The 26,354-nt window shown below is 39.6% G+C and overlaps 1 protein-coding gene across 2 annotated transcripts; it reads left to right on the top strand.

The window, feature by feature from the left end:
- The first annotated feature begins 285 nt into the window (after positions 1 to 285).
- On the top strand, positions 286 to 26,253 carry Mocs2 (molybdenum cofactor synthesis 2). Of its 2 annotated transcripts, none has more exons than XM_070041155.1 (6): positions 286 to 352; positions 1,319 to 1,440; positions 5,506 to 5,633; positions 16,625 to 16,775; positions 17,635 to 17,758; positions 23,651 to 26,253. In XM_070041155.1, exons 1-6 carry the CDS (start codon positions 335 to 337, stop codon positions 23,717 to 23,719), a joined length of 612 nt encoding a protein of 203 aa, XP_069897256.1. In that variant the 5' UTR covers positions 286 to 334; the 3' UTR covers positions 23,720 to 26,253. The 2 variants fall into 2 exon arrangements, with proteins under 2 accessions (XP_069897256.1, XP_069897257.1); XM_070041156.1 differs by lacking the exon at positions 286 to 352 and adding an exon at positions 2,530 to 2,674 and having other exon boundaries at positions 1,351 to 1,440; positions 23,651 to 26,252.
- The last annotated feature ends 101 nt before the right edge of the window (positions 26,254 to 26,354 follow it).

Raw genomic sequence — 26,354 nt, 5'->3', positions numbered from 1 at the left:
CCTTTCCTCTTCCGTCTACATAACGATTGCATAATGGTTCTTTAGAAAATGACAAGATGCACATCCAGCTCTCTGTTTCCTACTTTCGCAACTACTGCTGCTCATTTCACTCGGCTACCTAGCCAGAAAGCACAACAAGCTTTCCCAGGCGCAGGCACAGCGGGCGCATGAAGAGCGGGGCACCTATCGGGGAAGGGAGGGGGCGGAGCTAGCACTGCGCATGCGCCCCCTGGGCGCACCCGACAGGGTGGGAGGGGCGTCATCCAGCTGCGCCTGCGCTCTGGAGCCTCGGGCTCGGGGGCAGTTGCAATTCCTGCCTGCTGCTCTCGGCGGGATGGTGCCGCGGTGCCAGGTAAGGGTCTCGGGGGCGGCGAGCCGGCCCGGGCGCCCCTCTCTCTGCAGATCCCGCCCAGCTCCGCAGATCTCCCGACCCTCCGCCCGCCCTCCCAGCCTGGCCGGGCCTGGCCGTGCGGCTGTGCTCCAGCGGGGACTCTGCAGGTGATCTGCGTCCTCCTGGGACGCGGAGCCAACCTGCCCGGTGCTACACTTGGGGTCCGGGGCGGGGCAACTCCGGGGGTCCCGGCCCCCGCGTCCGGCAGCGCCTTGTTTCTGAAGGCCGAAGGACTCTCGGTTTATTCGCTTTAATGAAAGATGTTATTAAGCGTTCCTGCGAAGAAATATCCGCCACCTCTGAGCCGCCGCCGCCTGGGTGGGGCGCGGGCCTGTGCTTATTCCGAGGGATCCATCGTACCTGGTGGCCGCGGACCCGTGCACCTGCTGGGTGCAGTGCGCAGGCCGACTGCCCGGGTTTACCTTGGATGTACCGGTCTACCCTGTATTTCCAAGCCGGTGCTGTTGCCCGTGTCAGCTGTTGTATGTTGCGTCACTTCACCCCAGGCAAAGGTCATCCGGCAACTCTGAAAACAAGCCACTGGCTACTGTGGCCATGTATCTGTGCAATTCATTCAGACCCCGACAGTTGCTCACTGCGTGCAGATGTGCGCAAGATGCTATGATAGTGTATCAATGCAAGACAGATTGACCATGTTTCCTACGGAGACAGACGAGATTTTAATTTGTAAAACGAAAAAACCAAAAACCCAAACCCCCAAACACATGCGGAATGAATCTGGCATGTGTGTTAAACTGGAATATAGATTGGAGTTTCTTTTGTAAGCAACTTAATTTTTTTCTGTCACCAACTTTGTCTTTAATTAAAATATTGGAAAATGAGAAAACTTGGTGTGGGCAGTCAGAAAAGAACTGTGCATTATTATTATTCTTATTACTATTATAAAAGGCATTTTCCTCTTTTCAGGTGGAAGTATTATATTTTGCAAAAAGTGCTGAAATAACTGGCATTCGTTCAGAGACTCTTTCTGTGCCTCAAGAAATCAAAGCATCTCAGCTGTGGAAAGAGATAGAAGCTCATCATCCTGGGTAAGTGAGGATTGGTACTTTGCATATGATGAACACTTTGAACACTTTAATATTAAAAAATGTGTAAACGATCAAAGTAAAGCTGAGGTTAACTTGAGCATCTTTAACTCTCATTTCCTGCATGAGAAAAAGCCATGTTTGCTCTATTTCTTCCTAATTTAACTCAAATCCTTGCTAAAACTTTTAAAAAGATTAATTTTGATTTCCATGCTTAATGTTAAAAAGGGTTGTTAGCTATAATTTTCTGGTACCACTCCTCAAATCATAAACTCTAGTTTTTATGTGCCAAATTCATAGAGAACATTACAAATCACTTACTAAAAAGACTGTCAACTGAGATGACACCCAGATAAACATGGTTATGTCACTACAATGACTTTCATAATTTGTAAGATATTGAAAATATAGGTTGCATTTTCTTCTCTTTTTAGAACCCTAAGGATAGAAGTCTTTAGGATTAAAACAAAAATGAGATACAAAACCCTAAATGGTACTGAACTTGAGTTCGATTTTAATTTTTTTCTCTCTGGTTCTTGAAAATCTATTATTTTACTGCAGTCATTCTTGTCCCCAACTCTGTTTACAACAAAATGTAAGAGAGTTTTCCAGAAATATTAAGTGTCAGTTAAGTTTGTAGTTGTTTAATCTGGAATTTTAGTGTTGTCCAGAAAGACTCCACAAAATGTGCTCCAAAGGAAACTCCTATTCTTGACAAATTGTTTTTAAAGTGTCCTGCCAGGCAGTAAAAACTTGGGAGTGGGGGGGGGGACATGTCTATTTGTTGCTTCTAATATACTTATTGTACTTAGAAGACCCATGAAAATGCCATGTACTGGTTAGAAAATAATTATTTTCTTTTGGCCTAATTTGAATGTTGCCTTTAGTCTAATTTTCATGTCTGTTTTCTAAAACATACAACACTTAGTAAAGAGTAATGAGCAGTTAATATATTCTTTGCAATGCGTACTTGTGACCTTTGCCCACACAGAGTGTTGACGGGTGATACTTCATAACATCTTTTATTAATACTAAACATTTTTAGATATCTGTTACACACTGAAACCGCTAATCAAACCTTTTACTCTTCAGATTGGCTGATGTTAGAAATCAGGTGATATTTGCTGTTCGTCAAGAATATGTCGAGCTCGGAGATCAGCTCCTCCTGCTTCAACCAGGAGACGAGATCGCCATCATCCCCCCCATTAGTGGAGGGTAGCACTGTTGAACAATCTAGGTATTGAGATTGGTTTTTCTTCTTAACCAGACTGAAGGAGGAGGAGCATGCAGATGATAACTTGTATGTAGTTTGCCTTCCTATAAATTCTTTGTAAGTCTGTCTGTACTGTTTCTCTCCTTCTGACATAGTAGCTCTTGCTTGATGTAGAGACAGTGATAGACACCAACCTCTTACCTCTGCTTCAACTCTACTGTAAGCAGTTTAATATCACCTTGATATCTTTATTATACTCCAACATGGCTTATTACACAGACCTGGACTTTGGAGTGTTAATATCTACATTTTCCTATTAGGAAAACTAAAGCTGCATGAAGTAATAAATCAAACCCAAAACTTGCTTTTGTAGAGGTTTATAATGTAATTCCAGCTACTTTTAAGGTAGAGGTAGAAGGATCAAATATTCAGGTTCAGCCTGTGCAAAGTTAGGGAGACTCTACCTCACATACAAAAACACAAACTGGACTGTGACATAGCTTACATAGTAAAGCACTAGCTTAGCATGTGGGAAGCCCTCAGTTCAGTCTTAACATCTCAAGAAAACAAACAACAACAACCAAACAAAAGTAAATAAACAAGAAAAGGGAGTGGTAGAGCTGACATTTAAATTGATATTATTGGATTTTGCCTCCTTTTTTTTTTTTTGGTCGGTCATGGGGCTTGAACTCTGGGTCTGGGTGCTGTCCCTCAGCTCTTCAGCTCAAGGCTAGCGCTCTACCACTTGAGCCACATATCACTTCTGGTTTTCTGAGTGGTTTATTGGAGATAAGAGTCTCATGGCCTTTCCTACCTGGGCTGGCTTTGAACTGCAATCCTCAGATCTCAGCTCCTGAGTAGCTAGGATTACAGGCATGAACTACTGGTGCCGGTGCTATTTTTTTTATTACTACTACTAAATATTAGCTTTTTTTGACAATGTAGAGAATTACACAACTAGAAAGCCAGATCTGAAAATAAAACTGAGTTGTAAAGGAATGACTGTTACTGTGGCTTTGTGAGTCATTCCATTTTTCTTCTTTTTCTAAGCAACCCAGACCATATTGGATAGAGTAGGATCATGCTTAAGAATATTGTTCAGTACGGTTTGGAGAGAGCATATTTCTCTTAACTTTAGTGCCATCTGAACAAAAAGTCTTATGTAGGTAATGAAATGTCTGGTAGGAATTTTTTTCCTAAAACCGATAACACATATCATACTCAGTGGCAAAACTGTGGCTCCATTAAAGACAGGAATGAGCCAAGGAATCTGTTCATTTTTCTCACCCCACTTACTCGCAGAGCAGTGCCCCATCAAATGAAGAACAGACCCGTTCAGCAGGATTGCTGGGACTCCACATTTAGAGGGCCTTGCTCAGGGCTACCACCCGGAGGCAGGAGAATTCTTTAATACAACAATTCTTTGGAAAGGTTAGAAAGATTACCCAGTAGCATTATTTAAGTGTGTTTGATGAGGTTTGTGTTAAGTCATTTTAGAAGCTGCCAGCTAGGTTTAGTAGTCTTGTACAGTCAGAAATAATGGAACTCTGTGGTTTGAAGCACTGAGAGTCCATTTGGGTTATCTGTGTCTTAGTGCAATAAAATGTCGTAGAAGAATTACAGATGGCATGAAGGAGGTCAAAAATCCTGGAAGGTATAGTCTTTCAAGTAGACGGAAGTATATAAGGAAACAAACATTTGAGTTTATTAAGAACTCTTGTTTGTAATTTCAGCACATTGAATGAATCCTTAACAGTTTCTCTGAGCTTTTGTCATTCATTTTTCAATTCAGATGAAACCTCCCAGGATTTATGATAATAAAACTTCGGGCCTGCAAAGGCCTCCCTCCCCGCTGCATCTCTGCTTGACTGGGCTGCATCTCTTGCTAGGTTCTGAGCACATCACACTCTTTCTTTCCCTGGAGTCTTCACATTTGCCACATTTGTCTACTTGTGACGCTATTCCCATTTCTCCATGTTACTTTGTCTTTCAAGTCTCAGCTTTAAATATTATCTCTGGAGAGAGACCTTTGGTCTCCCCTCATGCATCATGTCCTGTCACAGACTCTTGCTGATTGACATCAGCTACCCCTGCTTGTGATTCTTCGTTACCGGTCTGTTTCTTCCATTCAAATTCAATCAGTACTTTGAAAAACTGGAGTCAAAGCAAAGGAGGAAGTAACAATGCTTGATAGGAAATGTGCTCATTACCTTACTCATGTAACTATAATCCCTCTGTACAGTATTTCTACAATTAAAAATATATATAAAAAAGAAAAACAGGAGCCTCTGCTCTTGTTCCCCTGTTTGATGAATTGGATGAGAAATGCAAAGTAAAAGATGACACAATACCTGGGGAATAGATACACAGATCCCTTATTGCGTCTGTAACTTAACTAGCTTGTGGCATGTTGTGAAGGGATATTGGTTCCTATGGACTCTCCATCACTTCTGCTCTCCCTTTCTTATTTTTTGGATAAAGGAAAAGGTGTTCTAGGTATGGAGCATGGTTACATGGTGGTGAGAAGTGAAGTACATGTAGTTGAAAGTGATGATACCTGCTACACTGTGCTAAGACATAGGAATGGCAGTGCTAAAATCGACACAGGAGATAGATTACAGTTTGGTAACTGACTTTGATCATGTTGCCTTCATATATATCTATAATGCCTGATTCATCAGAGATATTTATGGCTATACCAGTTTGCTAAAACTGTACACTTGCTTATTTTATCCTTCAGATCAAATCCTCCCTCCTAACACGTTTAGCATAGAATAATGTAAATGGAAACAGCTTCTATATTGAACATTTGCCTGTAGAATTTCTCTTAAGGTTTATTAATACCCTATTTCTAGGAAAGAAGTGGATGAAGTTGAAGAGAAACCTAAAGATATAATAAAGTTCACTGCTGAGAAACTTGCAGTAGAAGAAGTCTCACGCCTTGTGATCTCTCCCCTTTGTGGTGCGATATCTCTTTTTGTAGGTGAGTTCTAATTTCCTCTCAGCTACTGCCTGCACAAGAGTAGCAATTACTGCAGGGCACTGGTGACTCTCACTTGCAATCCTAGCTACTCAGGAAGCTGAGATCTTCCACCCTGGGTAGATAAATCCATGCTACTCTTACTCCAATTAAGCAGTAAAAAGCCCGAAGTAGAAGCATTGCTCAAGTGACAGCAGGTTAGCCCTGAGTGAAAAAACAAGTGAAAGCATGCTCCAGTACTGGCACACCTGGGCATAGTCCCTGAGCTCCTTTTACTCAAGGCTAACCACTTGAGCCACTTCTGGCTTTTTCTGTTTATGTGATGCCGAGGAATGGAACCCAGGGCTTCATGCATGCTAGGTAAGCACTCTATCAGTAAGTTACATTCCCAGCCCATATTATTCCTTCTGATAGGTTAATGAAATTCTATTGTGGTCTCTGTGTGTATGCACAATATAATATATATATATATATATTTATAAATTTATAAATTTACATATAGATATAGATAGATGTGATCTCTCTATATTATATATATATATATATATATATATATATATATATATATATATATATATATCCTTAATTCATTTGCCTGTTGTAGGACATCTGTTTCCATAATTTGGGTATGGTGACTAATGCAGCAATGAACAGGTGCCTTTACTGTAGTTTGACTTATGAATATTGAGGGAAAATATTCTTGATGATAATGCCAAGAACATGAACATTTTTATTATTATTTTTATTTATTTATTGTTAATGTGATATAAAGAGAGATTTCAGTTTTATAAGTAAGGTAATGAGTATATTTCTTGTTAAAGTTGTTACCCCTTCCCTCAATTTTCTCTTGCTTTCCCTCCCCCCAATCTCCCCCAAGGTTTACAGAGTATTTCTAACATATTGTCTTGTGTATATTGCTGTTGCATTGGTTTCCCCTTTGTCCTTTGTCTCATCATTTTGTTGTTCCCCTTCCCTTCCCTAGTTCAGATAAACGTATATACAATACCAGGGTACCAAAATCAAACACAGTAACAACAGAGGATATACTATAGGGGGAAAAACATACAAAAGAAAAAAATTACATTAAAAACAACAATGACAAAGATAAGCTTTTTGTGTCCATGTTTTGGAGTTCATTTCCCTTAGCATCATCTTACATGGTCATATGTTCATAGCTATTGAGCTATTCTGCTCATCTGCTAAGATTATCCTAGTTTACTAGAAGTAAACTAATTATTTCAAATAAACCATAAGACCTAAGTTTCTTTGGTTCTGCTTACTTCACTTAATATGATTTTTTTCCCCCAGTCTTTCCATTTCCGTACAAATGGGGCAGTGCCATTCTTTCTGATGGGAGCATAGAATTCCATTGTATATATAACCCACATTTTCTTCATCCCTTCATCTATTGAGGGACATCTGGGTTAGTACCATGTCTTGTCTATGGTGAATAATGCTGTGATAAACATAGTTGTGCTGATAGCTTTAATAAAAATTTGTGATCGTTTGGATAAATGCCCAGAAGTGGGATTACTGGGTCATAGGGGAGCTCTATGTGGAATCTTTTGAGGAACCCCATACTCCTTTCCAGAGTGGTTGAACAAGTTTACACTCCCACCAACAATGCAGTAAGGTTCTCTTTTGACCACATCCCCTCCAGCATCGGTTGTTATTAGATCTCTTGATTATAGTCATTCTAACTGGGGGGAGGTGGAATCTCAATGGTGTTTTGATTTGTATTTCTTTTATGGTTAGAGAGGTTGAGCATTTCTTCATGTGTCTATTGTCCATTCTTATTTCCTCTTCAGAGAAGTCTCTCTTTAAGCCTTTAGTCCACTTATTAATTGGGCTGTTGTTTCCTTGAGGATTTGTTGTTGGGGGATTTAATTATTTATTTATTTATTTATTTTTGGGTCCGGTCATGGGGCCTGAACTCTGGGCCTGGGCACTGTCCCTCAGCTCTTCAGCTCAAGGCTAGTGCTCTACCACTTGAGCCATAGTGCCACTTCCGGCTTTTCTCTTTTTGCTTATGTGGTACTGAGAATCGAACCCAGGGCCTCAAGCATGCAAGGCAAGTCTTGCTCTACCACTGAGCCATCTTCCCAGCCACGGGATTTAATTTTTTGAGTTCCAGGTATATTTTAGATATGAGACCCTTGTCTGTTGTATGGCTAGTGAAGATCTTCTCCCAATCTATGGGCTTTCTATTGATCTTGCTAGCTATGTCCTTTGCCATGCAGAAGCTCTGCAATTTCATGCAATTCCATTTGTCCAACCTTTCTTTGATTTGTGGTGTTTCTGGGTCTCTATAAAGAAAATTTCAGCCTGTGCCAAGGAGAACTAGGGTTTCTCCTATTCTTTCTTATAATGTTTTCAGGGTGTCTGCTTTGACCCTGAGGTCTTTGATCCAGTTGGAGTTGATTCTGGTGCAGGATGATATATAAGGATCTAACTTTAGTTTTTTTACAGGTGTTTAACCATTTTGCCAGCACCAATTACTGAAGAGGCTGTCTTTCTTCTATCCTATTTTTTTGGCTCCCTTATCAAAGATTAGGTGGGTATAGGTCTGTGGGTTCATTTCTGGGTCTTCAATTCTATTCCATTGGTACTCAGGTCTGTTCTTGTGCTAGTACCAAGCTGTTATGATTATTATGGCTTTGTAGTAGAGTTTGAAGTTTGGTATTGGTATTCCTCTAGGACTGTTCTTTCTGCTAAGGATTGTTTTTGCTATTCTGGGTCTTTTATTGTTCCATATACATTTTTGCATTGCTTCTTCTATTTCATTGAAGAATGAGCTTGAGATATTGATGGGTATTGCATTGAATTTGTAGATAGCCTTTGGCAGTATTGCCATTTTCATGATGTTAATCCTCCCAATCCAGGAGCCTGGGAGGTTTTTTCCACTTCCTTAATTCTGCTTTAATTTCCTTTTTCAGGTTTTTTTAAGTTTTCATCATAGTCAATCTTCACTTCTTTGGTTAAGGTAATTCTTAGGCATTTTCTTTTTACAAAGGTAGTTGCTTTCCTGCTTTTAGCCATGCTCTTCTTATTGGCATACAGAAAAGCATTTGATTTTTTTTTTATTGTGAAAATACTGTACAGAGGGGTTACAAATTCGGGCAAGATAATGAGTACATTTCTTATCAAGCATTATAGCCTCCTCCTTTGTTTCCCCTTCCCATCCCTTCCTATCCTCCTTGCATTCCCCCACCCAATCCTTCTCCCATCCTGCCCCCCACCAAAGTTGTAAAGTTTGTTTTCAACATAATGACTTGTACATCTCATTGTTGCAATGGGTCCACTTGTATCCCTATTTAAACAAGTTGTTTTTTCCCTTCCCCTCCACAAATTATACCATCATCAAATACAGTGAAAGCAGAGGTTATACCGTGGGGGAGGGACATACAAAGCAACAAAGAAATCATCTTATAAATGTGTTAAAAACAATCGCATGAAAGAAAAAAAACATTTGAATACATATCTTAGGGTTCATTTCCCTAACATCAACTTATCTGATTAACTTTGCTGCTTGACTAGTTATTGCAAATAAGGGAAACCATGGAACCTATGTTGGGCCTGGCTTATTTCACTTAGTATAATTTTTTCCAAGTCTTTCCATTTCCTAACAAATGGAGCAATGTCATTCTTTCTGATGGAGGCATAGAATTCCATTGTGTATATATACCACATTTTCTCGATCCATTCATCTACTGAGGGGCATCTGGGTTGGTTCCATATCTTAGCTATGGTAAATAATGCTGCAATAAACATAGTTGTGATGGTAGCTTTAGTGTGGTCTTGTTTGTGAACATTTGGGTAAATGCCCAAAAGTGGGATTGCTGGGTCATAGGGGAGCTCTATGTGGAGTCTTTTGAGGAACCTCCATACTACTTTCCAAAGTGGTTGAACAAGTTTACACTCCCACCAACAATGCAGTAAGGTTCCCTTCTGTCCACATCCCCTCCAGCATCTGTTGTTATTAGAGTTCTTGATTATAGCCATTCTAACTGATTTGAGGTGGTATCTCAATGTTGTTTTGATTTGCATTTCTTTTATGGCTAGAGAGGTTGAGCATTTCTTCATGTGTCTATTGGCCATTCTTCTTTCCCCTTCAGAGAAGTTTCTCTTTAAGTCTTTAGCCCACCTATTTTATTGGGCAGTTGTTTCTTTGAAGATTTGTTGTTGAGGGATTTAATTTTTTTGAGTTCCAGGTATATTTTAGATATGAGACCCTTGTCTTTTGTATAGCTAGTGAAGATCTCCCAAACCGTGGATTTTCTATTGATCTTGCTAGCTATGTCCTTTGGCATGCAGAAGCTCTGCAATTTCATGCAGTTCCATTTGTCCAACCTTTCTTTGATTTGTGGTGTTTCTGGGTCTCAATTAAGAAAATTTGGGCCTGTGCCAAGGAGACCTAGGGTTTCTCCTATTCCGTCCTGTAATAATTGCAGAGTGTCTGCTTTGACTCTGAGGTCTTTGATCCATTTGGAGTTGATTCTGGTGCAGGGTGATATATAAGGATCTAGCTTTAGTTTTCTACGAGTAGTTAACCAATTTTGCCAGCATCATTTACTGAAGAGGCTGTCTTTCTTCCATTCTATTTTTTTTGCTCCCTTATTGAAGATTATATGGCTATAAGTCTGTAGGTTCATTCCTGAGGTCTGTTCTTGTGCCAGTACCAAGCTGTTTTGATTACTATGGAGAAAAGCCATTGATTTTTGAGGGTTAATTTTATACCCTGTTCCTTTGCTAAAGTTTCAGATCAGCTTGAGTAACTTAGGAGTGGAGTCTATGGGGTTCTTTAAATACAAGATCATGTCATCTGCAAAGAAGGAGAGTTTTACTTCTTTCCTACTTGGATCCCCTTTATGTTTGTATCTTGCCTTATTTCTCTAGTGAGGCATTCCAATACTAAATTGAAGAGGAGTAGAGAGAGCAAACATCCTTGTCTCATTCCTGAATTTAGAGGAAATGGCTTTAGCTTTTCCCCATTAAGTATAATACTGGCTGTAGGTTTGCCATACACAGCCTTGATTATATTGAGGAATGCTCCATGGATTTCTAGTTTCTCCAGAGCTTTCATCATAAAGGGGTGTTGAATCCTGTCAAATGCTTTTTCTGCATTTATTGGGATAATCATGTGGTTCTTATCCTTGCTCTTGATGTGATGAATTACATTAATGGACTCTTGTATATTGAACCAGCTTTGCATTCCTGAGATAAATCCTGTTTGATTGTAGTTTATGATTTTTTGTAAATTGTTGGATTGGCCAGAATTTTGTTGTGTTTTGCATCGATGTTCATCAGAGAAATGGGTCTATAGTTCTATTTCTTTGAGGAGTCCCTGTCTAGTTTTGGGATGAGGGTTAAGCTGGCTTCATAGAAAGAGTTCGGTAGTGAACTTTCACTTTAAATTTCATTGAAGATTTGGAGGAGTATTGGTGTGAGTTCTGCTTTGAAGGCCTTGTAGAATTCAGCTGTAACTCCATCTGGTCTTGGGCTTTTCTTGGATAGGAAGTCTCTTATTGCTGTTTCTGTTTTGATGCTTGATATGGGTCTGTTTAGTTGGTTTATGTCTTCTTGATTTAGTTTGGGCATATCAACACTTGCTAGAAATTCTTCCATTTCTTAATTTCTTACAGATTCTCAAATTTGTTAGCATAAAAGTTTGAGAAGTATGCCCTTATAATGTTCTGAATTTTGGTTGTTTCTGTGGTGATGTTTTCACTCTCATCTCTGATTTTGTTTACTTGGGTGTATTCTTTTCTTTTCTTTTCTTTTTTTTAATCAATCATGGGGCCTGAACTCTGGGCCTGGGCACTGTCCCTCAGCTCTTCAGCTCAAGGTTAGCGCTCTACCACTTGAGCCACAGCGCTACTTCCGGATTTTTTCTTTTTGCTTATGTTGTGCTGAGGAATCAAACTCAGGGACTCATGCATGCAAGGCAAGCGCTCTACCACTGAGCCACCTTCCCAGCCCTTTTCTTTTTTCATAAGATTTTCTAAGGGTCTGTCAAGTTTGTTAATTTTTTTTGAAGAACCAACTCTTTGTTTTGTTGATTATTTCTATGTATTTTTGGATTTGAATTCATTTAAGTCTAATTTAGTTTTAATTATTTGTTTCCATCTACTAGATTGGGGTTTGGCTTGTTGTTCTTTTTGAAACAGCCTCAGGCACATCATTAAATTGTTGGTTTTAGATCGCTCCAATTTGTTGATGTAGGAACTCAGAGCTTTAAATTTTCCTGAGGACTGCCTTTGCTTTTTCCCAGAGGAGTTGGTAATTTGTATGTTCACTTTTTCTAAATATCATGAACATTTGAATTTCCTTTCTAATCTTTCTTATGACCCACTGTTGGTTCAACAGTGTGTTGTTCATTCTCCATGTGTTACAGGATTTTCTTTGCTGGCTTTTGGTGTTGAGTTCTAATTTTATTCCCCTGTGGTCTGAGGGAATGCAGGGAAAAATTTTAATGTTTTTGAATTTGGACAGATTTGCTTTGTGACCTAAAATTTGGATTATTTTGGGGTATGTTCCATGTGTTGCTAAGAATAATGTATATTCTGATGCTGCTGGGTGAAATATTATGTAAATATTTCTTAAGTCTAGTTGGTGTATGCAGTTGTTTAGACCTGAGATTTTTTTTTCTGTTGAGTTTTTTCTGGGTTGATCTATCCAGTGGGGAGAGTGGTGTGTTAAAGTCCCCAACAATCAATGTCTTTGGATCTCTGTGTAGTTTTAGGGAAAGTAGTGTTTCTTGGGTCAATTTGGGTGCCTAGTATTTGATGAATAGATACTTAGAATTGTTATAACCTCCTGTAGGAGAGATCCCTTTATTAGTATGTAATGTCCTTCTTTGTTTCTTCTCCCTAATTTTAATTCGATGTCTGTTTTATCTGATATTAGAATTATAACTCTTGCCTGATATGGGGATCATTTGCTTAGTACATTTTGTTCTAGCCTTTCACTTTTCAGAAAATGTTTGTTTTGCGAGGCAAGATGTGTGTCTTGAAGGCAGAAGATAGAAGGATCTTGCTTTTTGATCCAACTAATTTCACTAATATTGAGAGTTAGGATTGAGAGGTGTTTGGTAGTTCCTGCCATGTTATCCACCTTCTTTGGGGCTACTGGAGTCTTACTATAATTATCTAATTCTCTGTTTCTCTGCCTTTATTGTGCTCTTGTTTGTTTTTTATGTGTAGGAAACCTTTTTTTTTGCAAATTTTTTATTGTGATTAAGTGATTACATAATGTATGTGTAGGAAATCTTTAAGTATCTTTTGGAATGCTGTTTTGGTGGAGATATATTGTTTCAATTTTTCTTTGCTGTGGGAGGTTTTTATTTGTCTCTCTGTTATGAAGGAAAGTTTAGCTGGGTATGATATTCTTTGTTAATTGTCTTTTGGGTGTGGCATACATCATTCCAGTCTCTTCTTGCTTTCATGGTCTCTGTTGAGAAATCTGTAGTTATTCTGATTGGTTTTCTTTTATAGGTGAGTGATCTTTTCTCCCTGTCAGCTTTAAGGATTCTTTTCTTGTCTCTATTGATCCTGTGTGGATTACAATGTGATGGTAGGAAGTCCTGTTCTGGTCTGCTCTATTTGGGATTCTAAACTCTTCTTGTATCTGAATGGGACTATCTTTTTGTATGTTTGGGAACTTCTCTGCTAGAGTTCTGTTAAATAAATTTCCTAGACCTTTAGCTTCTATCTCTAGGCCCTCCTCTACACCCATTAGCCTTAAAGTAAACCTTCTGATCTTCTATCTGTTGAATTGATCTATTATATTTCTTGGATTTGTTTTGAATACTGTCAGCTCTTTATAATGTCTAGGCTATCTTCAATCCTAGAGATTCAATCTTCTGCACGATCTAACCTACTGTCAAAACTTTCAACTTTATTTAATTTCCTTTCCTTCAAATTGGTCATATTTGATGGCTTCAATTTATTTGTTGAAGCTTTGTTTTAGATCTTGTTTGGACTTCATTACCTCCTTGATTTGGTTTTCACTGTTCACTCTCTAATTCCTTAGTTGAGTGGTTATAGTTTCACTGGTCTCCCTTTCTTTCTGTTGTAATTCATTCAGCTTTCCATTTGTGGATTCCCTGAATTCGTCCATCTTTCTGTTTGTGGATTCCATGAATTCCTCTGTTAATCTTTGGTTAGCCTCATCAGGCTCACACATTGCCCTATCACACTCTCACACAAAGCCCTTTGCATTCAGCATGTTTACCAGTAGTGTTTGTAGAGCATTTTGAGAACTCCCTCTCCTCTGGATTATTCATTAACTCCTCTGCTGCCTTTTTATCATGAGTGGGAGTTAAGATTCCTTGACTTGCCATTTTTTTTTGTGTTTCTAAGGCATGTTCTGCCCATTTGGGTATGAAAGCAAAACCAGTTCCACACTAGAACACTATTTTATGGCAAGCATCAACCCAGAGCCTTGTAGTTGCACAGATTTATTTATTTATTTTACACAGTCAAAATGAGTACAGATACAATGCAGCTCAACAACAAACATCTAGGAACCAATGGACTAAGAAAATCAGAAGTAGCAGGGACCAGAAATTAAGAGGTATAAGGAGAATTGTGAAGAGAAAATAAGATTAGAGGAATGTAGGGAGGGAAAGGAAGAGAGGAAAGACCTAAGACCTAAATTCAGACAGTGGAAAAAGAGAGAAAAAAGGGGAAGAAATAAAAATAAAAAGTGAAAAACATAAAAATTATATAAGTATGAAGAAAAAATACTACAAATAAAAGAACTAAGGTTGAAAAATTGTGAATTAAGCAATCAATGTCTGAATTAAGTATGTGCACAATTAAGGATAAGGCCTACTAATCTAAGATGGCTACGTATCTGGGGATGAACAGACCAGCAGTTAAGTAGAGTGAAATAAGAAAAAAATACCAAAAGGGAAATGGGAAAAAAGAATAGAAAACATAAAATAAAATAATAAAGTAGAAAAATGTGTTTTAAAAATTAAATAGAAAAAAGAATTATTTGATTTATTTGGAGAATCTTGTGTCTCCCCTGTGTCCATATCCAGTATCTTGATAGAGCCTCTGATTTGCTTGTGGTGTTTGGTTTTCCTGTGGCTTAGTTGGTTTCTCAAATCAGTTTGAGCAGGCAGAAAGAAGTTCTGCCTTACTGGTGTAGGGTCTTTGTGACCCTCATCCCAGGCTAGTTCAGTGGAAGGGCAGTCTGCTTTGTGGGTCACACAGGAGATGGCTGTTTCCTCTCAGTTGGAGTTGCTTTGAGGGAGCTTGAATGTGGGTGGGGTCATGGCCTGTGTGCAATCAGTAGCTTTTCCCTGAGGGGTTAGAGCCTGAGATACTCTTTCTGCCTAGCCTGGGGCACAGCCTGGAGCCACTCTCAGGGTTTATGCAAATCCAGTTTTGAGTATTTTTTTTAACTTCCTGAAGCCAGGAGAGCTGCCAGTGCTGCAGAGGGACAGGTCCGCCTCTGGCTCTGTTTTCCTGAAGAAAATCACCCCTGCCCTGGGCAGGACTTCCTCCATCTTGGAAGAGCAATTTTCCTCTGGGTGGAGCTGAGACGCACTGGTCAGGTTCCTTTGCCCTATTGAAAATAGCTCACCAGTATCTGCTTTTAAGGCGTGAGTTATCTGCGATTTGTTCTGGCCAGTCTTTGCCAATATCAAAGATGGTGTTCTTCTTGGGTGGTGGGGGAGGGGCTACTCTCCAAATGCTGTTCTGTGAGAAGGAATGGGAATGTCTTGTAGGACACTCATGCCTTTCTCTTCATTTTTGGGCCGTTGGCCATCTGCATCATCTGTAGTCAGTAGGATGAAGATTTCTGCTTCTTACCAGTTCATGCTGGCCATGAGTAGAAGCCATTCTCACTCTGTCTCTGGCCCCTTTGTCCAGGCTCTGTCTGTTGATATGGCGGCAGAGGCAGCCAACAGCCACTGCCACCATGGTCACCAGCGAGTGCTCCAATCTATCTCCTTAAATAGACTGCCTGAATTTTTCCTCTCTGGCCAAACTCTCTGTACTATGATGACTCACTTGATGTAACTCTCTATTATTTATTTATTTACCATCTTTAAGTAGTTGTACAAAGGAGTTTCAATTCAACATGTCAGTTATGAGTATAATTCATCTTGGTCAATGTCATTCTTCCATCATTCTCCGCCATTGATCCTGACCCCATTCATTCCTTCAAGTTATCTGGGTCCATTTTCACATATGCACATTGAATATTATGACTCTACTTTCCTTCTAAGTATTAAATGTTAACTATTAGCAAGAAAAGTACTCCTTTCTTCATAGAATTGTTCTCAGTGGCCTTGATTAGCCTTTTTTTTTTTTTTTTTTTGGTCAGTCATGGTGCCTGAACTCTGGGTTTGAGCACTGTCCCTGAGCAATTCAGCTCAAGGCTAGCATTCTACCACTTGATCCACGGTGCCACTTCTAGTTTTCTGAGTGGTTTATTGGCGATAAGAGTCTCAAGGGCTGGCTTTGAACTGTGATCCTCAGATCTCTGCCTCCTGAGTAGCTAGGATTACAGGTATGAGCCACCAGCACCTGGCTTGCTTCACCATTTTTTAAAAAAAAATTTCATCATCATTATGATTTTTGTTGTTGTTGTTGTTCAAGTACTGACACTTGAACTCAGAGCCAGGGCATTGTTGTTTGGCTTTTTTGCTTATGACTGATGCTCTACCACTTGAGCATTTTTGCCTTTTTACTGGTTAACTGGAGACAGGATCTCATGGATTTATCTGCCTAGGCTTGCTTTGAACTGTGATTCTTTGATGCCAGCCTTCTGAATACCTAAGATTATCAGGCACAAGTAGTATCTGCCTTCTAAGGTAATTGCCTTTTGTTTTCCTAATCAAGTTTTGTTTGAAGAAAAGTTCAAAACAAATGATAATATGTTGTTGTATACAATTCAGAAATAGTCCATTTACATTTGTTAATGTGCTATTTCTATTGTAAGGGAAAATTTTAATTTTCTTTTTTTTCTTGTTTTAGGAACGACAAGAAATAACTTTGAGGGAAAAAAAGTCATTAGCTTGGAATATGAAGCCTATTTACCAATGGCAGAGAATGAAATCAGAAAAATATGTAGTGATATTAGGCAGAAGTGGCCAGTTAAACACATAGCAGTGTTCCATAGACTTGGGTAAGATTGCTTTATGAATCCCGAAGTTCAGTGTAGTTGTCTTCCTCTAAGTGCTAATGCTGCTTCTGGGTACTTTCTCAGGCATTTACATTAGTTATTGTAAAACGGAAGCTTCCTTCTCCATGGAGAAGAGTACCTATGCCTTAAAGACCTCTTGTTGGGTTATAACTTTGGAGCATCCTTACTGCCTCCTTTAGTGTATTGAAGTGGAAATGTGTTGAGATTTCCATATTCTGGGTGCACATACCTTGATAAATATGTGCTAAAGTTCTTGAGGACTTTTAGGAAGTTCTTTTGTTCTCTAAACTGTTTATTTCAGAATTTGTTGCAAACATGGCATCATTTAAGTTATTTGACTTTTTCTACCACTAAAAGCCTAGGCTTGAAATGAAGCTAGCCATTAAGACTACCTCTGTCACATTGCTTATTCTTTTATCATTAACAATGATTTTATTAATAACCAATAATTTTGTTAATAATTTTCTTAATCATGTTGCTTAATATTTATTGCTCTTGCTTTAAACTCTGTGTTGTATTTATGTGGTAACATAGCATCTCTGGGCCCTGCTTGGTCTTGAGCCTTATTTGTTTGAATCAGCTGTTTGCTGAGTCAGCAGATTCAGCAGGTTCCCCATTAATACCTGTAGGCAGGTATTAACAGATTGACCACAACATTAGCTCAGTCTTACCTTAGTTGAATGTAACTGAGATATCTTACTGTTTTCTAACTATACTAGGTAATGAAATAAAGGAGAATGACCATGTAGTTCTACTGTATAACTAGAATTTGGTTTTTAATTTTATAGCAGATTATTTCACATGTAGCTCAGGTAATTTTTTCTCCCTCATCTTGTTAAAGCTTGGTTCCAGTGTCAGAAGCAAGTGTGATTATTGCTGCATCCTCAGCCCACAGGGCTGCGGCTCTTGAAGCTGTGAGCTATGCCATCGATACTTTAAAAGCAAAGGTGCCTATATGGAAAAAGGTAAGTTAAGAAGATCCATCATTTTGCCATGTGGACAAGCTGTTTCTCAGAATTGTTAGCTAAAGCCCAGGGACTCAGAGTACATACACAATTTGTATTCATATGCCTTCCTTGACTATATAGTTTTGTTTTCTTTATGTGCAACATTTATAATAGTATCTCCTGCCGGGCTCTGGTGGCTCACGCCTGTAATCCTAGCTACTCAGGAGGCTGAGATCTGAGGATCACAGTTCAAAGCCAGCCGGGCAGGAGAGACCGTGAGACTCCTATCTCCAACAAACCACCAGAAAACCGGAAGTGGCGCTGTAGCTCAAGTGGTAGAGCGCTCACCTTGAGCTGAAGAGCTGAGGGACAGCGCCCAGGCCCAGAGTTCAAGCCCCACGACCGACAAAAAAAAAAAAAAATAGTATCTCCTTCCAGGTTTGTTAAGCATGAGAAATATATCTCACAGATATAGTGGACCTTGACAAGCACTAGCAGTTGGAATTCCTACTGTTCTCTTAGGAGCTCATGGATGACATCTTAATTAGAATTCCATTCAAGTGGAAGATCTTCGTTTAGGAGAGCAAGAATAATGTCTGGCTACTTAGACTGGTTAAAATAGAAATTCCTCAAGGCAGAGAACCTTTTCCTTGTGTTCCTTTTGTTTAAGAAAGTGAGAGAGGGGAGAAAATTGCTATGTCTAAGAAATGCATAACGAGTGGATTTAGAAGGATAAATAAAGCTGGGTGCCAGTGACTCATGCCTGTAATCCTAGCTACTGAAAGGCTGAGATCTTAGGATCATGGTCCAAAGTCAGCCTGGGCAGAAAAGACCCCATGAGACTCTTATCCCCAATTAACTGCTCAAAAACTGGAAGTGGAGCTGTGGCTCAAAATGGTAGATGAAGAATCCCAAATCTGAAAATAAGGCCACCGACTCAGTTAAACAGTACAATGAGTCTTTTTATTAGCTGTGCAGTGACTATACCTCTTTCCTTCCTTCCTTCCTTCCTTCCTTCCTTCCTTCCTTCCTTCCTTCCTTCCTTCCTTCCTTCCTTCCTTCCTTCCTTCCTTCCTTCCTTTCTTTCTTCTTTTCTTTCCTTCCCTTCCTTCCTTCCCTTCCTTCCTTCCCTCCCTCCCTCCCTCCCTCCCTCCCTCCCTCCCTCCCTCCCTCCCTCCCTCCCCTCCCTCCCTCCCTCCCTCCCTCCCTCCCTCCCTTTCTTTCTTTCTTTCTTTCTTTCTTTCTTTCTTTCTTTCTTTCTTTCTTTCTTTCTTTCTTTCTTTCTTTCTTTCTTTCTTTCTTTCTTTCTTTCTTTCTTTCTTTCTTTCTTTCTTTCTTTCTTTCTTTCTTTCTCTCTTTCTTTCTTGTGGGGTCTGAACTCTGGGCCTGGGTGCTGTCCTTCAGCTCTTTAGCTCAAAGCAAGCACTCTACACTTGAGCCACAGTGCCACTTCCCGGCTTTTTCTGCTTATGTGGTGCCTTAAAATCGAGCCCAGGGCCTCAGGCATGCCAGGCAAGCACTCTACCACTGAGCCACCTTCCCAGCCCTTCCCCACTATTTGAGTAGTGGGATGCAGTGAGAGCTGCATGGGAGGGGGTGTCGAGGCAAGCGAGCAGATTTACAGAAGCAAAACATAGCTTTGATTTGCAGAAGCAGAAGCAAAACACAGTCTTGAGCTGGTCAGCATGGCTAATGTTATTACTACTATAGATACTTGATTTAAAAAGTCAAAAAATATCCTTGGATTACAAAAGTCAAAACATATCCTTGGGTAGGGGTAGTCTATTTTACAGAAATGGTTTTTATTATAAGTTCCTAATACAGCAACAGTACATCTGGTGTTAAGCCTCAAGATTGTCAGTCGCCTTCAGCAAAGTTTATGGTAAATTGCAAAGCTGCCAGCTTGGTAAACTTGAGTGAGGGAGAGATGTTCTTTGGCTTTTTAGCAAGGATGGAAAAGGCTGAGGCTGACTACTGGCCATTTGACCCGGAGTTTTTCTCTACAGAGGGGTTCTGTCTTTAATATTTGGCCCCATTTTTAATAATCAATAATTTTGTCCTGTTTCTGATTTCACATGTTACATTCCTCCCTCCTTTTCTGTACATTTCAGATCTTTGATATGTGTCATCTTCCTTTCTAGCCAGGGGTGTATAACAAACCTACATATGTAGCACCATGAATATAGAAACTTTAGGCAAAAGACTGACCAAGTTAGGTGGGGTAGATGAACAATGTTCAAGGTCTCAACTGCTTCTGGGTTAGAGGCATCGCATCAGACGTGGCTTTGGTGTCAGGCTCTCTGCAGTATTATAGATGCCACTAGGTCTTTTACAAAGACAAGCTCTATCTTAAAACTCAACACATACCCACACCATCTTCCACTACTCGCACTGCTGCAACTTCTGTGGTTTGTCTTAATTTCCTTCTTTGAGCAAACATTTAAGACAATTCTTCCTTTTCAAGTCCTTTATAATCTTAACAGAAACCATTTTTTCTGTTTCCTCAATTCTCTTTCCAAAGTCTTTTCTTTATACTGTGTTATAAGCTCTGTCTTATAAAACTTTACACATTCTTTTTTCTTCCTGCTTCCTTATCTCATTAACAACTTTGTTATTACCCCCCCACACACACACCTTTTACATTTCTTAGAGCTTCTTTGCGGCTTGAGTTTAAAACTGTCCACTTTTTTTTTTTCCTTTGGCTTGTGGAACCAGGTTATCTTAGAATTGCTTCAAGACAGTTTACTGTGGGTCCACCCACAGGCTAAAGAAGAGACAGGGGCCAGCCTGGTGGGACTGCTGCTCCTAAGCTCACACACAGAAAGAAACAGGTTATTGCCAGAGCCAGCCATAACCATGACTATCATGAAGACAGAGTGGATTTCTCCGGTTCCTGGTGCCTTGAAGTGTCTAAGGCTGGCCAGAGATGATGTTCTGGCCCTCAATATCTACTGTGGGAGTAGAGAGGGTTACTGGATATCACAGAAGGAATGTCCCACAAAAATCTTAGTTTCAGCAGGTCTGAAGCGGTCTTCCAGTGGGAACCCGTCACAGGTGATGGCGTCAGGCGGAAGTCCAGTCCACTTTCACAACAGCGGAGGTAGTCAGGGTGATGGTGTGGATTTCCCTCCGGATGACTGTCAGGCTGTCTTTGAACTTTACCCAAAAGTGTGGGCAGTAGCAGCAGTAGCAGGGTCTCCTAGTGGCTCCAGTGGATGGTCACACCTCCTGCTGGGCTGCAAATTTCTACACAGGCTGGTTAAGGATACTTTATATAGGCTTGGCAGGCTGAGGCCCCGCTGGTTTTTAAGACAGTTCAGACAGTGGCCCAGGACAATTTACCAGGGTGACAACTTTTTACTAACCAGATATTTTCTTTTCTTTTCTTTTTTTTTTTGTTTTTTTTCCGGTCATGGGGCCTGAACTCTGGCCCGGGCGCTGTCCCTCAGCTCTTCAGCTGTCGACTAGTGCTCTACCACTTGAGCTTCAGTCCCACTTCTGGCTTTTTCTGCTTATGTGGTGCTGAAGAATTGAACCCAGGGCCTCATGAGCCATCTTCTCAGCCCCGAACCAGATATTTTCCTAAGCATACATAGAAGGCTTGGACTTGTAACCATCTCCAACAAGTGCAGTCTCCACATTTGCACACTTTCTCATGCCTCTTCTTTTTATCTATTTTGCCTCGCTTTTCCAAAACTGACTCTGGACCCTTGATCTTAAGTGGAGGTTGATGGGTGAAGATCCTCTTCTCTAACTTCTTCAAGCTGACTCAGGGTCTTTGACCCCACCTTGTCAGAAACCTAGAATCTTAGCCTATTTTACAAAGAGGTTACCAGGATTAGATGTTTAAGAACAATATTTTACTCCAAACTGGAAATTATATACGACTTTAATTTTTAACAACGGCACAGACCTTCTCTTGGGCTACAGCAGCAGCATAGCCTGTTTAGCACTTCGGTTTGCAAAAACATTTTTCTGGCTGGCTGAGGAACCTGATCTCTGTGACCCTAAAACCCAAGTTACCTGTGCAGGCCTTTAGACAGGTATCAATAGGGACACACTCTCAGGCTCACAAACTTCCCTTCCTGAACAGATGAATTTATGTGGCTGGTGCCAGTAGAATGCTAATCTTGAGAAAAAATGATTGGGGACAGAGCCTAAGCCCTGAGTTCAAGCCCCACAATCAACAAACAAACAAACAAAACAAGCATAAATAGATCCTGAGTACAGTAGTGTACACCTGTAATTACAGAATTTGGTTAGCTGGGGAGGAGGATCACATATTTCCATTCAACTTGGACTATACTGCAAGACCCTGTCAAAAAACAAAACAAAAAGGAGATTCTGGCTTGTTTCTATCAGTAAAGAGACCGTAAAAGAAGTCAAACCAACCAAGAGGAGGGAATTCTCGGTGCAATAGACCATTCTTAGGTGATAGACCCCTCCCTTGCCCCCGGTAGAGTACATTAGCTGCTGTACTTGGACAACTCTATTTTCACATCTAAGTCAGAATTGTCCCAACAGTGGACTTTTGAGAAGGTTGAGGGATTCCCTGAACAGCTTAGTGGATCAGAGAAGCAGAGCAGAAGACCGGGCATCCAATGGTTAAGCCTTGTCACTTTCCAGGGGGTTCCGGCATCAGTCATTGGGAAAAAGGAGCAAGTAGGACTTTAAAACCAAGGCCTGGAAAATTTAGGAGTCATAAAATCACAAACTCATTTTTTATTTCAGTAAAGCCCAAATATGACTGTCTTGCTATGACCTGAACAGCCACAATCTCATTAGAACATGAGAAAGGCTCAGAAGAGGGAGGGGCAGGAAGAGAATTGCACAGGAGCTATAGGCCTAGATGGCAAGGCGAGCTTTCTTTACCAGGACGAAGAGGATGCAGTCAGGTGGCAGAAAGCAGTGGCCCTTGACGATGAAGGACAAGGGCAGGAGTGGGGCACGGTCTCATTTTTATGCTTGGCAGATAAGCGAGGCTTTCTATTTATGTCTCTGTCTGTAGAGGCTTGGGGGATTTCAGGTTTTAGAAATGTATATCCATAAGCAGTTAGAGCAAATAAGAAACCATGACATCACCAAATGAAACAACACTTTAGTGTCCTTTAGGACTGCAAATTCTACAGATGTTTGTTTTGAGGAAATGAAATGAAGTAAATTTTAAGAGAACTCAGAAAAGCAACTCTGATATATGGAGATTGACAGCATTACCAAAAAATAAAAAAAAAGAAAGAAATCTTCAATTTGAAAACTAGAGTGAATAAACTCCAACCATTGGATTTAGATTCCTCTTCCTGCAGACATGGTATCCAATGAACATGGGGGGATAGTTCTATATATACTTTAGTCTCATTCTGCCTCGCCTGTGTAGATCATGTGATACAGGGAAGGGCACAGGTCAAGGAACACTGAACACTAGAATGCAGCTGAGCAGGAACTCAGTGGTGGAGTGCTCACGTGCCACACCCCTCACAAAAGAAATTATTTTCACAGGTAATGGAAATGTCTTATCTTAGAAAGGCGTATTTAGCATGTCAAAGTAGTAGGCATGTTTGGAAGAAAATGTGTTTAAAACTAAAGATTCTATCTTCTTCTGTCTTCTTCTACATAACCTAAACATAAAGTCTCTCATTTGAGTGGATGACCCAAATGGAATTAGTTGTTTATCCTCTGTGTCATGCAATGTGTAAGACCTCCTAGGATGACATGTTCATCATTGAAATTGGAGTCATTAAGTGGAGGAAACATGAATGTTTACTTTTTTGCTCTTGATGTCTTACATAAACATTGGTTGGTTTGTTAAACAGGAATGATGGGACTAGAGTCATTTGTCAGATTTGTTCAGATGTATTTTATTTGCTCATATTACAGTAATCTACTTTGATATGTTATGGTTCTGTCTTTCAGGAAATGTATGAAGAATCATCATCATCTTGGAAAACAAACAAAGAATGTTTTTGGGCCAACAACAAGTAGTCACATTTGTAGAACACTCAATATTAAATTTGGCAAACGTACTGCTGCTCACATTTTGATTTTTCTTCTCTACAAATGAAGATGATTCATTTATGCATCATCACTGAGGTGATGTCAACTCACTGACATCAAATTGGAGAAAAAGGAAGCAAATGAATTGATGTGAGTGATGAGGAGGACAGGATAACTGAAGTGTATTTGAGTATATTTACATATACTGAAATCAATAGGACAAGTCAGATGCAAGGACTGATGTCTATAGGTGTGTCTTTCCATGACTGACTTCGGATTGTCTCAGCTCAGGCTGAGGTGTGGTCTCTCCTGTTCTTATGTCTCAGAGAGTGTGCCCCTTCCCCAGATCAACTTTGTTATCAGACTTGATATTGTATATTAAATATTTTTTCAGAACTTATATAGTTTAGAAAATAAACCCTTGAATTCAGGAAGCTTAAAAATAAGCCATGCACCAGTGTCTCACACCTGTAATCCTAGCTACTCGGGATGCTGAGTTCTGAGGATCCTCTGGCAGAGAAATCCATTAGACTTGTATCTCCGATTAACCAGCAGAAAGCCAGAAGTGCAGGTGTGGTGCCACTTGACGCCTTGAGTTCAAATCCTACTCTACTGACACCAAAAAAAAGTTTAAAAATAGTATTTTTTTGCTTCTTAAAATTTGGTTATAATTGATAAAATATTTTATTTATAAAGTCTTCTAGTATTTTAGACCCATAATTGTGCCATAATAGTTTTCATATTTTTATTAGGTATTAATATGGTATCAATATACAAATTAGCATACAGGTGTGAAACTAGTAATATATGGTTTTTGTGTAAAAATATTAGTTGATGTTTAAAATTTGACCCACAGCTGTTTAAAGAAATTACGTTAAGGAAATGAATATAAAATTATATTATTTATTAAAGCATTTTCAGAAAATTTTCCTTTGGATATTTATACAACATTATCATTATTGAAGCCACAAATAGTTAATTTTCCAAGCCTTTCCATTTCCTTACAAATAGGGCGGTGTCATTCTTTCTGATGGAAGCATAGAATTCCATTATATGTATGTACTACATTTTCTTGACCTATTCGTCTACTGAGGGGCATCTGGGTTGGTTCCATATCTTAGTTGCTATGGTGAATAATGCGATAAACATAGTTGTGCTGGTAGCCTTGTTTGTGGTCATTTTGGTAAATACCCAGAAGTGGGATTGCTGGGTCATAGGGGAGCTCTATTTTGTGGAACCTCCATACTGCTTTCCAAAGTGATTGAACAAGTTTATACTCCCACCAACAATGCAGTAGGGTTCGCTTTTGGCCACATCCCCTCCAGCATCTGTTGTTAGATTTCTTGATTATAGCCATTCTAACTGGGATGAGGTGGAATCTCAATGTGTTTTGAGTTATATTTCCTTAATGGCCAGAGAAGTTGAGCATTTCTTCATGTGTCTATTGGCCATTCTTATTTGTTATTCAGAGAAGTCTCTAAGTCTGTAGCCCACTTATTAAAGGGGCAGTTGTTTCTTTGAGGATTTTTTTGGTGGGATTTAATTTTTTGAGTTCTGAATATATTTTAGATATGAGGCCCTTGTCCGTTGTATGGCTAGTGAAGATCTCCCAAACCGTGGGCTTTTTATTGATCTTGCTAGCTATGTCTTTTGCCATGCAGAAGCTTTGCAGTTTCATTCAATCCCATTTGTCCAACTTCTTTTGATTTGTTGTGTTTCTCGGTCTTTATTAAGAAAATTTTGGCCTGTGCCAAGGAGCCCTAGAGTTTCTCCTATTCTTTCCTGTAAGTGAAGTAAGCCAGACCCAAAGAAACATAGGTCCCATGGTTTCCTTCATTTGCAATAATTAGTATACATCTAGGATAATCTTTGCAGATGAGCTAATAGCTCAATAGCTGTGTACATAAGACCAGATAAGATGATACTAAGTGAAATGAATTACAAGACATGGACACAAGAGGTCCTTCTTTGTTGTTGTTTTTAATGTACAATATGATTTTTTGTTTCTTTTGTATGTTCTTTCTCCTGTGGTATATCCCCTGTATATGATTTTGGTTCCCTGGTATTGTATATATGTGTATTTGATTTAGGGGATGGAAGGGGAACAACAGAATGGCGAGACAAAGGACAAGGCGGGAACCAATGCAACAGCAACAGTCACAAGACACTATGTTGGAAATGATCTGTACAGCTTGGGGGTTAGGGTTGGGAGGGGAGGGAAAGTAGGAGAAAATTGAGGGAAGGGATAACAAGATTGACAAGAAATGTACTCATTACCTTACTGAAACCCCTCTGTACATCACCTTGACAATAAAAAATAATAAAAATACAAAAAATAGTTAAATTTTATAAAATATTTTTATATTAAACAATTCCTATACTAACCAATTTTTGGCTGGTCAACCCCTTCTGTCTTCATAGATATGAGTATGTAAGTCTCAGACAAAATATTTTGAAATAACTTCAGCTTTATTAAAGTACGTGTAACACATAAAAATTGTCGTGTATTTATCATATACAGTGTAATGTTTTGATAAATGTTTATGTTGTGAAGTGATTAGTACAGTGATTAGAGGATCACGCTTGTAGAACAACCCAGCAGAAATGTCCACAAGACTGCATT

Source organism: Dipodomys merriami, unplaced genomic scaffold, assembly GCF_024711535.1.
Source record: "Dipodomys merriami isolate MVZ:Mamm:240054 unplaced genomic scaffold, mDipMer1.0.p SCAF_30, whole genome shotgun sequence".
NCBI lineage: Eukaryota > Metazoa > Chordata > Mammalia > Rodentia > Heteromyidae > Dipodomys > Dipodomys merriami.
This window is presented reverse-complemented; position numbering and strand designations above follow the sequence as displayed.